We start from the raw sequence: 12,645 nt of genomic DNA, 5'->3' as shown, positions 1-12,645 counted from the left end.
TTGACTGCTAACCAGAAGGCTGGCAGTTCAAACCCACCAGCCACTCCTCAGAAGGAAGGTTAGGCAATCTACTTCTGTAGTGATACCATCTTGGAAACCCAAGGAGGGGTCGCTATGAGTCGGGGACGACTCCACAGCAGTGGTTTGTTCGTTTGTTCATTCCCTTTGGAACAATTAGCAAAAGAGGTGCTCAGCAAAACATTTTCTAACTATGTGCAAGAAGTGAGTATGTTTTGGTTTAAAATGTGTCATTAAATTCGAGATAACTTGGAATGGTTCCCAAGATCTGGTAACGATAATGTTCTCCTTCCTAAAGTATTAGAACTGTGTGTCCTCAAGAAAGAAACATTAATAGTGACTAGATGCCAGCTCCTCTGTTTGGCCTCAAGAAGGAGTCAGCCATTGAGAAATGCCACCCCTTTCTGATGTAACAACCTGGGGAGGTAGGAAAAGGACCAATTGGGAGCTGGCTCTGGTCTGATGGACAGAAACAGTGGGCGGGGCCTAGGCTTGACACATTTCCTCCCTGGAAAGGGCCTAAGACATGGTCACAACCCTCAAGTTATCCTTTGAGCCAAAGACAACTGTGATATCAGGGTCACACTAGATGGATCCTGATAGAAAGGGAGAAAAAATGTGGATCAGAACTTCAAATTCAGACTTACTGAATTATGTGTTGAAATTGTTTAAGGAGAATCTGTTTTTCTGTGTCTAGTTGCACCAAACATACAGTAAAATATTAATTAAAAAAAAAAAGGCAACTGGGAAACCTGAGGCCCAAAACAGCCACATCATGGTGGCCAGAGAAGGCTCCGTGGGAAGTATCTATGGGGCTCGTTTGTTGCTATTGTTGCTACTGCTGTTGTCATTAGGTGCCATCAAGTCAGCTCCAACTCCTAGTCACCCCATGTACAACAGAAGGAAACACTGCCCAGTCCTGCACCAACCACACAATCCTTGCTACACCTGAGCCCATTGTTGTAGCCACTGTGTCGATCCATCTCATTGAGGGCCTTCCTCTTTTTTACTGACCCTCCACTTTACCAAGCATGATATTCTTCTCCAGGAAATGGTCCCTTCTCAAAATATGATCAAAGTAGGTGAGATGAAGTTTGGCCATTCTTGTTTTCAATGAGCATTCCGGCTGCACTTCCTCCAAGACAGATTTGTTCCTTCTTCTGGCAGTCCATGGTACTTTCAGTATTATTCACAACTCAAGCCCACGGCATCGCCTCGCTCCCTCCAGTTCAGAGAGCAGAGGGAGGCCAGGAAGGAAGCCAGAGAGGCAGGTTTGGAGCAGCTAAGAGAGGGCAGAAATTGAGCAGAGTGGTTTGGAACAACTAAGGCAGATGAACTTGTCTGTCAGTTTGTCATACTGTGGTGGTTGCTAAAACAGACTCAGAAGAAGGAAGAGGCCATCCACTTCTCAAAGAATTGGCCAGTGAAAACCTTATGAATAGCAGTGATACACTGTCTGATATACTACTGGAAAACTTTATGAATAGCCCTGAAACACTGTCCAATATAGTGCCAGAAGATGAGCCCTCAGGTTGGAAGGCACTCAAAATGTGACTGGGGAAGAGCTGCCTCCTCAGAGTAGAGCTGACCTTAATGATGTGCGTGGAGTAAAGCTTTTGGGACCTTTCTTTGCTGATGGGGCATGACTCAAGACAAGAAGAAACAGCTGGAGACATCCATTAATAATCGGAACATGGAATATATGAAGTATGAATCTAGGAAAACTGGAAGTTGTCAAAAATGAAATGGAAAGCATAAAGATCAATATCCTAGGCATTAGCAAACTGAAATGGACCGATTTGAGCCATCGTGAATCAGACAGTCATATAACCTACTGTTCTAAGAACGACAAATTGAAGAGGAATGGCTTGGCATTCATCATCACAAAGAAAGTATCAAGATTTATCCTGAAGTACAATGCTGTCAGTGATAGGATAATATCCATGCACCTACAAGGAAGACCAGTTAATACAAATATTATTTGAATTTATGCACAAACCACCAAATCCAAAGATGAGGAAATTGAAGATTTTTACCAACTTCTGCAGTCTGAAATTGACTGAACATGTAATCAAGCTGTACTGAATATCACTGGTGATTGGAATGCAAAAATTGGAAACAAAGAAGAATCACCAGCAGTTGGGAAAATATGGCCTTAGTGATAGAAATAACACTGGAGATCACATGATAGAATTTTGCAACACCAACAACTTATTCATTGCAAATACCTATTTTCAACAATACAGATGGTAGCTATACATATGGACTTTGCCTGATGGAGTACATAGGAATCAGATTGACTACATCTGTGACAAGAGGCAATGAAGAAGTTCAATATCTTCAGCCAAAACAAGGCCAGGAGCTGACTGTGGAACAGACCATCAACTGCTCATGTGCAAGTTCAAGTTGAAGCTGAAGACAATTAAAACAAGTCCATGAGAACCAAAATATAACCTTGAATATATCCCTTCTGAATTTAGAGACCACCTAAAGAATAGATTTGATGCATTGAACACCAATGACCGAAAACCAGACGAATTGTGGGATGACGTTAAGAACATCATCCATGAGGAAAGCAAATGGTCATTAAAAAAGACAGGAAAGGAAGAAAAGACCAAAATGGATGTCAGAAGAGATTCTGAAACTTGCCCTTGAACAGAGAGTAGCTAAACCAAATGGAAGAAATGTCAAGATACAAGAGCTGAAAAGAAGATTGCAAAGAGCAGCTTGAGAAGACAAAGTCAATTATTATAATGAAATGGCTAAACACTTGTAGTTAGAAAACCAAAATGGAAGAACAAAAGGAAAGACATTTTATAATGATTGAAGGATCGATTGAACAACAAGACGTAACCATAATAAATATCTATGGCCCCAATGAAAGAGGTCCAAAATACATAAATCAGACTTTAAAAGAGTTGAAAAGGCAAATAGAGGACACCACAGTCATAGTGCAAGACTTTAATACACCACTTTCAATGAAAGATAGAATAACTGGAAAGAAACTCAACAAAGATGCAGAAGAGCTAAAGAATACAATCCACCAACTTGGCCTTTTAGACATCTACAGAGCACTTCACCCAACAACAGCACAACGTGCATTCTTTTCCAGTGCGCATGGAGCATTCTCCAGGACAGAGAGAATGTCTGTGAGGCCATAAAGCAGCCTTCATAAATTTAAAAACAATGAAACACGGCAAAGCATCTTCTCAGATCACAATGCTATCAAATTAGAAACCAACAATAAGAAGATCAACAGAAAAAGAGCAAACACATGGAAACTGAACAACACCCTCCTTGAAAATGACTGGGTAATAGAAGAAACAAAAAAATGAAATTTAAAAATTCCTTGAATCAAATGAGAATGAAAACACAACATACCAAAATCTTTGGGACACAGCAAAAGCAGTGACCAGAGGCCAATTTATAGCAACAAATGCACACATCAAAAAAGAAGAAAGAGTGAAAATCAACACCTTAAGCCAACGTCTCCAACAATTAGAAAAAGAGCAGCAAAAAAAAAAAAAAAAAAAAATTCTACAATCACCAGAAGAAAGGAAATAAAGATTCAAGCAGAAATCAATGAAACAGAAAATGGAAAAATCAACAGGACAAGAGGTTGGTTTTTTGAAAAGATTAATAAAATTGACAAACCATTGGCAAATTTAACAAAAGAAAAGAGGGAAGGAATACAAATAATATGAATAAGAAATGAAATGGGTAACAACACAACAGAACCAAAAGGGAAGAACATGCTCATCATTTCTCAAGCTGAAAGAACTGAAGAGGAAATTTTAGCCTCGATTAGCAATATTGAAAAATTCTATGGGCCATATACTGAATGATGCAGGAAACATCAAAAGATGGAAGGAATACACAAAGTCACTGTACCAAAAAGAATTGGTTGATGTTCATACGTTTCAGGAGGTGGCATATGATCAAGAACCAATGGTACTTCAGGAAGAAGGTGAAGCTGCTGAGGAATTAGTGAAGAACAAGGGTCCAAGAATTGACGGAATACCCATTAAAATATTTCAACAAGCAGATGCTGTGCTGTAAGCATTCACTCATCTATGCCAAGAGATTTGGAAGACAGCTACCTGGCCAAGTGACTGAAAGAGATCCATATTTGTACCCATTCCAAAGAAAGGTGATGCCACAGAATGTGGAAATTATCAAACAATATAATTTATATCACATGCAAGTAAATTCTTACTGAAGATAATCCAAAAACGGTTGCAGCTATATTGCAGAGAACTTCCAGAAATGCAAGCTGGATGCAGAAGAGAAGGTGGAATGAGGGATATCATTACTGATGTCAGATAGATCTTGGCTCAAAGCAAAGAATACCAGAAAGATGTTTACTTGTGTTTTATTGACTATGCAAAAGCATTCAATTCTGTGGATCATAACAAATTGTGGATAACATTGAGAAGAATGTCTGGAACAAGGGATATCATTGCTGATGCAGATAGATCTTGGCTCAAAGCAAAGAATACCAGAAAGATGTTTACTTGTGTTTTATTGACTATGCAAAAGCATTCAATTCTGTGGATCATAACAAATTGTGGATAACATTGAGAAGAATGGGAATTCCAGAGCACATAATTGTGCTCGTGAGGAACCTGTACATAGACCAGGAGGCTGTCCTTTGAACAGAACAAGGGGAATCTGCATGGTTTAAAATCAGAAAGGGAGTATGTCAGGGTTGTATCCTTTCACCATACTTATTCAATCTGTATGCTGAGTAAATAATTCAAGAAGCTGGACTATATGAAGAAGAACGTGGCATCAGGGCTGGAGGAAGACTTATTAACAACCTGTGATATGCAGATGACACAACTTTGCTTGCTGAAAGTGAAGATGACTTGAAGCACTTACTGATGCACTTACTGATGAAGATTGAAGACTACAGTCTGCAGTATGGATTACACCTCAATATAAAGAAAACAAAAGTCCTCACAACTGGACCAATGAGCAGCATCACAATAAATGGAGAAAAGATTGAAGTTGTTAAAGACAACTTGTTGATACACCAGTGTAAGCAGCAGTCAAGACATCAGACAACGAACGTATTGTATTGGGCAAATCTGCTGCAAAAGACATCTTTAAAGTGCTGAAGAACAATGATATCTCCTTGAAGACTAAGGTGCGCCCAACCCAAGCCATGGTAATTTCAATTGTCTCATATGTGTATGAGAGCTGGACAATGAATAAGGAAGGCCAAAGAAGAGTTGATGCTTTTGAATTGTGGTGTTGGTGAAGAATACTGAAAGTACCATGACTGCTAAAAGAACTAACAAAACTGTCCTGGAAGAAGTGCAGCTGGAATGCACCTTGGAAGCGAGAATGGCCAGAGTTCATCTCACCTACTTTGGTCATGTTGTCAGAAGGGACCCTTCTCTGGAGAAGGATATCATTCTTAGTAAAGTGGAGGGTCAACAAAAATGCGGAAGGCACTCAACAAGGTAGATTGACACAGTGGCTGCAATGATGGGCTAGGGTATAGCAAGGATCGTGAGGCTGGCACAGGGCTGACTGGGCAGTGCTTTGTTCTGTTATATATAAGGTCACTATGAGTCAGGGGTAACTTGACAGCAACTAACAACAACAGCAACTCAAAAGCATCAACTCTTTCTCAGTCTTCCTTATTCATTGTCTAGCTCTCACATGCATATGTTGTTGTCGTGTTGTTAGGTGCCATCGAGTCGTTTCTGACTCATAGTGACCCTATGCACAGCAGAATGAAACATTGCCCAATCCCACGCCAGCTCCATGATCCTACCTATACTTGAGCCCGTTGTCGCAGCCACCATGTCAATCCATCTTGTTGAAGGCCTTTCCTCTTTTGTCGACCCTCTATCTTACCAAGCATGACACCCTTCTCCGGGGAATGGTCCCTTCTGACAACATGACCAAAGTAGGTGAGACGAAGTCTGGCCATTCTCACTTCCAAGGAGCATTTCGGCTGCACTTCCTACAGGACAGACCTGTTAATTCTTTTAACATGGCTTGTGTTAGGTACACCTTAGTCTTCAAAGAGATATCTTTGCTCTTCAGCACTTTAAAGAGGTCTCCTGAAACAGATTTTCCCAGTGCAATATGTTGTCTGATTCCTTGACTGTTGCTTCCACTGGTGTTGATTGTGGAACCAAGTAATACGAAATGTTGACAACTTCTATCTTTTCTCCATTTATCATGATGCTGCTTATTGGTCCAGATGTGAGAATTTTTGTTTTCTTTATGTTGAGATGTAATCCATACTGCAGACTGTAGTCTTTAATCTTCATCAGTAAATGCTTCAGGTCCTTTTCACTCTTAGAAAGCAAGGTTTTGTCATCTGCATATCACAAATTGTTAGAGTCTTCCTCCAGTCCTGATGTCATGTTCTTCTTCATATAGTCCAGCTTCTCGGATTATTTGCTCAGCATACAGATTGAATAAGTATGGTGAAAGGTAAAACCCTGAAGCACTCCCTTCCTGATTTTAAACCATGCAGTATCCCCTTGTTCTGTTTGAAGGACAGTCTCCTGGCCTATGTATAGGTTCCTCATGAGCACGATTCAGTGTTCAGGAATTCCCATTCTTCTCAATGTTATCTGCAATTTATTATGATCCACACAGTCAAATGCTTTTGTATAGTCAACAAAACACAGGTAAACATCTTTCTGGTATTCTTTGCTTTGAGCCAAGATCCATCTCACATCGGCATGACACCCCTTGTTCCCACATCCTCTTCTGAATCCAGCTTGCATTTTTGGAAGATCCATGTCAATGTACTGCTGCAATTGTTTTTGAATTATCTTCAACAAAATTTTACTTGTGTGTAATATTAATTATATTGTTCAATAATTTCTACATTCTGTGGGATAACCTTTCTTTGGAATGGGTACAAATATGGATCTCTTTCAGTCAGTAGGTCATGTAGTTGTCTTCCAAATTTCTTGGCATAGATGAATAAGTGCTTCCAGCACAGCATCCATCTGTTGAAACATCTCAATGGGTAGTCCCTTGATTCTTGGAGCCTTGTCTTTTTTGTAAATCCCTTCAGTGCAGCTTCAACTTCTTCCCTCAATACCATTGGTTCTTGATCATATGCCACCTCCTGAAATGGATGAACATCAACCAATTCTTTTTGGTACAGTGACTTTGTGTATTCCTTTCATCTTCTTTTGATATTTGATTCATCATTCAATATTTTGCCCACAAAAACTTTCAATATTGCAACTTGAGGCTTGAATTTTTTCCTCAGTTCTTTCAGCTTGAGAAATGCTGAGCATGTTCTCCCCTCTTGGTTTTCTAACTCCAGGTCTTTGCACATTTCATTATAATTGACTTTGTCTTCTTTAGCTGTTCTTTGGAATCTTCTGTTCAGCTCTTTCATCTTGTCATTTCCTCCATTTGCTTTAGCTACTCTCTGTTCAAGAGCAAGTTTTGGAGTATTTTCTGCCATCCATTTTGGTCTTTTCTTCCTTTCCTGCCTTTTAAATGACCTTTTGCTTTCTTCATGGGTTATATTCTTGATGTCATCCCACAATTCCTCTGGTTTTCAGTCACTGGTCTTAATGCATCAAATCTGTTCTTCAGATGGTCCTTGAATTCAGGAGGAATATAATCAAGGTCATATTTTGGCTCTCATGCACTTCTTTAATTGTCTTCAGCTTCACCTTGAACTTGTACATGAGTAATTGATGGTCTGTTCCACGGTCAGCTCCTGGCTTGTTTTGGCTGACGATACTGAGCTTCTCCATCACCTCTTGCCACAGATATAGTCAATCTGAATCCTGTGTACTCCATCTGGAGAAGTCCAAGCGTATAGCCGCCATTTATGTTGTTGAAAAAGAGTACTTGCGATGAATAAGTCGTTGGTCTTGCAGAATTCTATCATGTGATCTGAAGTCATTTTTATCACCAAAGCCATATTTTCCAACTATCAGTGATTCTTCTTTGTTTCCAACTTTTACATTCCAATTACCAACAATAATCAATACATCTTGATTTCATGTTTGGTCAGTTTCAGACTGCAGAAGTTGGTATTAAAAAAAAAAAAAAGCTTCAATTTCCTCATCTTTAGCTTTAGTAGTTGGTGTGTAAATTTGAATAATAGTGGTATTAACTGGTCTTCTTTGTAAGTGTCTGGATATTATCCTATCGCTGAGACCATTGTACTTCAGGATAGATCTTGAGACATTTTTTGTGATGATGAATACCCACTATTGCTCTTCAGTTGGTCATTCCCAGCATAGTAGATCATATGGCTGACTGATTCAAAAGGCCAAAACCAATCCATTTCAGCTCACTAATGCCTAAGATACCAATCTTTATGTGTTTCATTTCATTTTTGACAACTTCTAATTTTCCTAGATTCATACTTTGTACATTCCATGTTCTGATTATTAATAGATGTTTCCAGCTGTTTCTTCTCATTTTGAGTCATGCCACATCAGGAACTAGAGGTCCCGTAAGCTTTACTCTATCCATGTCATTAAGGTCGACTCTACTTTGAGGAGGCAACTCTTCTCCAGTGTTATTTTGAGCACTTTCTAATCTGAGGGTCTCATATTCTGGCACTATATCGGACAGTGTTTCAGGGCTAGTCATAAAGTTTTCCTGTAATATATCAGACTGTGTTTCACTGTTATTAGTAAGGTTTTCACTGGCCAACTCTTTGAGAAGTGGATGGCCCCTTTCTTCTTCTGAATCTTAGTCTGGAAGCTTTGCTGAAACCTGTCCACCATGGGTGACCCTGCTGGTATTTGAAATACCAGTGGTATAGCCTCCAGCCACACAGCAATACTCAAGCCACCACAGTACCATAAACTGACAGGTAAGTGGTAGATGGAGTTCACCCAGCTGCAGCAATCCCCTTTTGTGGGGTAACGATATTGATTTTCTTTTGAGAAAGAAAATATGTTCAATTCAAAACAAGGGATTGGTTTAGAGTGGGCACATGATCCAGGCCCAACCAATCAGAATCTAAGAATTGGCACAGGGGAGGGAATGTGAGCCAGGCTTGACCAATGAAACTCAGGTCTGGGGCTTTTGTTGAGTTAACCAGGAAAAGAGGCATTCTCTCTCTCTTTCCCTCCACTGGGATTGCCAGACCGGGAGGATGTAACCCTGGGGTGAATTCAGCCTTGAGTCAAGGAAAGCTGAGGGGCAGTCCTGGAGATGGCATTTGAAACTCTAGACCCTGGGGCTCTCAGATTTACAATCCAGAAACTTCCTTTATATGTTTGTCAAGCCAGTTTGAAGCGGGGTCTCTGGCATTTGCAACCAGAAGAATCTTGGCTACTAAAAGTAGCTGGGCAGTTGGCAAATGAGAAAACAAAGACTTGAGAAGGGGATTCACCTATCCAAGGTGACCTTAACAGTCTCCTCCAAGTATGTACTCTGGAACAGGAGGATAACAGTGTTGGAATTGAGGAAAACCTTCTTGGGGTCCAGATACAAGGGGACAATGGAGTGAGGATTGGAGACAAAGGGCATTCACACCAGTGTCTGGGGACAAGTGGGTGCTCCCTCCTCTAGTAAACATGAGAAGGACCGGCAAGACCATGACCCACCCTCTTGTGGTCCTGGCCACACTTGTAACTCACCCCACCCCATGCCCCTCAGTGGGGCCAAGAAGGAGGGCTTGGGAGGGAAATTCCTAGTTGGGTCTGAGTGGGCTCCATAAGCACCAGGAGTGGAAGAAAGCACTGCCCGTGGCCACCAGGATCAGACAGGCACCTGGGCCATCTTAGGGGGTGAGTGGCAGTGGGAGGCAGGTCCAAGACAACCTGAGCATGGTCCCACCCTATGACATTTGAGACTGACGTCTCTTTCACATCTGGGCAATAAGGGGCTCTGAAGTCAGTGTCTGCATCCCACAGAGGCTGGATTTTAAAATCCCTGGGTAGGATCCCCTGGGATCTGAGACTACATCACATGGATGTATATCCCAGAGAGGCAGGGACACTGTCGGTGTTCTGTGCTATTCCACCTGCTTTTTGTAGTCCCTGATGGAGATGAAGGGTGAGGAATAGGAGCTCAGAGATGGGTGCTGGGGGAGGACTCAGGGCCCCATCCTGATCCTGGGGCTGCTGGGGATTGAAGCCCAGGACTGTAAGTGTGTGTGTTGGGGGGGGGGGGCTGTCCTGTCCTCTTCTTGGACTGACACAGACCCTAGATAAAGCTTCATTGTGGGGTGAGGGATAATGACCCAACAACTTCCCAGGAGATCTGTGGCTCCACGATGACCATCAATGTGGGTCAAAGATAAGACGCCTTCCCCTCCTAAAGGTGGCATGAGCCCTGGTAGTGACACCATTATAGGAAGTTGGTGTCCCATTCTCGGAGTTAGGGGTGAAGGACAACATGGGAGAAATGGAACAGAGCCTGGCAGCAGAAAGTCTCCCCGATCCCCCAACATCTTCCAGATGACACCAGATTAGTTATTTCCCCAACCCCACAAAAGAAACCAAGAAGTACCCACATGGACTCCATCAGCACGTGGTTTATTTCTGGCTCCACTCCTCCGACGTCTGGCCCCTGACCCTCCAGCCTGCACTGCGCATGCTCAACCTCAAAATAAGATCTGCACGCGGCAGCAGCGAGCTCCGGTCCAGTCAATGCCAGCGCATTGGCAGTGGCAGGTAGTGTCGGCACGCACGTCCCATGAACCACAGGCAGAGCCACATGTGCAGCCGGTGACAGCAAAACCTGCAGGTGGGAACGAGGTAGGGGTTTGAACCTAGAGCTGGGAGGTGGAGGGGTGAGAGTCAGAGTCCAAGTGGTTGGAGGTTCCCCTACCAGGGAATGGGGGTCAGGGGGGTGGAGAGGAAGGAGGCTGGGGCCTTAACATCGGTGACCTAAGGAAATGGGGTCCTGGGCAGAGGTGCGGCGAGAAGGCTGTGAATTCAGACTCAAGGACCCTGGGGAAGTGGAGGCTGGGACTCCACAGTCTTAGAGACAGACAGTCTGGACAGGGGTGGAGGAGTGTCCCAAGAGGCTTGGAAGGGAGCTGAGAGCCTGAACACCAACATTCTGCACTCACCTGCAGGGCAGGAGGCCAGGTCCCCCCTGGAGGTGACAGTGTTGCAGTCCAGGTGGATGTTCCTGACAGCCCGCAGGACTGCAGGAGGGAAAGGGGGAGGGGCTTGGAGACCAAGCTGCACCCCCCCTCCTCTTGCTGACCTGCCCTGGTGGGTTGGAGCTAGGCAGGGGGGCACTCCTAAAGAAGGTATAGGTGGTCCAAGCCCTAGTGGAGAGCCCAGGTAATGGGGAGCCCACCACCTCCTAGGATCCTCTGTCTTTAGTTGAGTTTAGAGTAAGGGAGGGTTTGCGGGTGACACTTAGGGTTGGAATTGGGTTTGGGTGGAAGTTGGGGTTTGGTTTGCAGCTGTGGTTGCAAGTGGAATGGGGTTGGGTTTCAGAGTCCCCGATGATGCACATGGTTAACACACTCAGCTGCTAACTGAAAAGTTGGAGGTTCAAGTCCGCCCAGAAGTTACCTCAGAAGAAAGGCCTGGTGCTCTCCTTCCAAAAAATCACCCATTGAAACCCTGTGGAGGCCAGTTCTGCCCTGACACACATGGGGTCCTCGTGTGTCAGAACTGATGCAACAGCACCTGGGTAGTTGGCTTGCATTGGGTTTGCGTTTGGAGTTGGTGTGTAAATTGGAGCTGGCACTGAAGTTGGGACTGGGTTGGGTTTGAGGTTGGGATTTGGTTAGGATTGGGTTTGAAGTTAAGTTTTGGATGGGGTTGTGAGTGGGTTAGAGTTGACGTGGTGGTTGGATTTGAGTTAGAGATTTGGTTGGGGTTGGGCTTGAAGTTATAGTTGGGTTTTAGGTTACGGTTTTGTTGGGTTTGGGGTTGCGATTTGGCTGGGGATAGGGTCAGGCCTGCTAAGGGATCAGGGAGCCTCTGAGGCAGTCAGGAGCGGGGGGTGCGGTCCTCACATTGGAAGCTGGTGCCCTCCTGGATCTTCTGATTGATGGCTTCATCCACAGGACACAGGGACTTGCCGGACACCAGCAGCCCCAGGACAGGGAGGAGGAGGAGGGAGACAGCCTTCATCCTGCATGTGCTGTTGGGGGAGCCAAGAGACCCACTGCTGCATCAGCCCCATCCCATCCATGGGGGCTCAGGCCCACACAGGGTGTGGGGTCTGGAACTCTGGGTCCCTTTGGGACACAAGGGCTAGAGATCCAGCTTTGTCCCCGACCCTGTGCTGGGGCTGTGGGCAGGGACCGCTGTCACTTACCCTTCTCTGTGGACTCAGCCGAGCAAAATCTGGAACATAAACTACTAAGCCCTGCCACACACAGCCTTCTCTTTTAAGGCCTCTCTCATGAGGCTTCCTGTATTTGCTAATAAGTCCTTTGGCCCCCTGGCACTCCCTTCTCATATCCGGGGCCAAGAGGAAGCCCCTGGAGTTGGCTCAAGGAGCCCAGGGGCAGGAAGCTGTACCTCCTTTTCAGCCACAGCCTCCCGGTTGGAAAGGAGAGCCCTTTCTTCCCATATCCGGACTCTCCGTAATTACCACGTCCAGCAGGAAGTGCCTGGGGGTAATCCCAGGAGCCAAGGTCTGAGGAACAGGTAGAGAACAGGGATCCTGGTGCAGTGGTGGGAGCTGCATGTC

General features: G+C 44.1%; 1 protein-coding gene across 1 annotated transcript; it reads right to left on the bottom strand.

Moving 5' to 3' along the window:
- Positions 1 to 10,585: 10,585 nt before the first annotated feature.
- Positions 10,586 to 12,080, bottom strand: RETN (resistin). Its single transcript, XM_007953702.1, has 3 exons — positions 11,963 to 12,080; positions 11,057 to 11,134; positions 10,586 to 10,722 (listed from the first exon to the last, which is right to left on the bottom strand). Exons 1-3 carry the CDS (start codon positions 12,078 to 12,080, stop codon positions 10,586 to 10,588), a joined length of 333 nt encoding a protein of 110 aa, XP_007951893.1.
- Between the last annotated feature and the right edge of the window lie 565 nt (positions 12,081 to 12,645).

The sequence above is a fragment of the Orycteropus afer genome, unplaced genomic scaffold, assembly GCF_000298275.1.
Source record: "Orycteropus afer afer isolate SDZICR_OR568_19922 unplaced genomic scaffold, OryAfe1.0 scaffold00405, whole genome shotgun sequence".
Taxonomy (NCBI): domain Eukaryota; kingdom Metazoa; phylum Chordata; class Mammalia; order Tubulidentata; family Orycteropodidae; genus Orycteropus; species Orycteropus afer.
The sequence above is the reverse complement of the archived record's forward strand: the minus strand, read 5'-3'. Positions and strand labels throughout refer to the sequence as shown.

Coding starts and splice junctions, on each gene's coding strand:
- RETN (XM_007953702.1), bottom strand. CDS start 12,080: ATGAAGGCTGTCTCCCTCCTCCTCCTCCCTGTCCTGGGGCTGCTGGTG. Junction 11,135..11,962: donor GGAGGGCACCAGCTTCCAAT/GTGAGGACCGCA, acceptor TCCCTCCTGCAG/TCCTGCGGGCTGTCAGGAAC. Junction 10,723..11,056: donor CCTGGCCTCCTGCCCTGCAG/GTGAGTGCAGAA, acceptor TCCCACCTGCAG/GTTTTGCTGTCACCGGCTGC.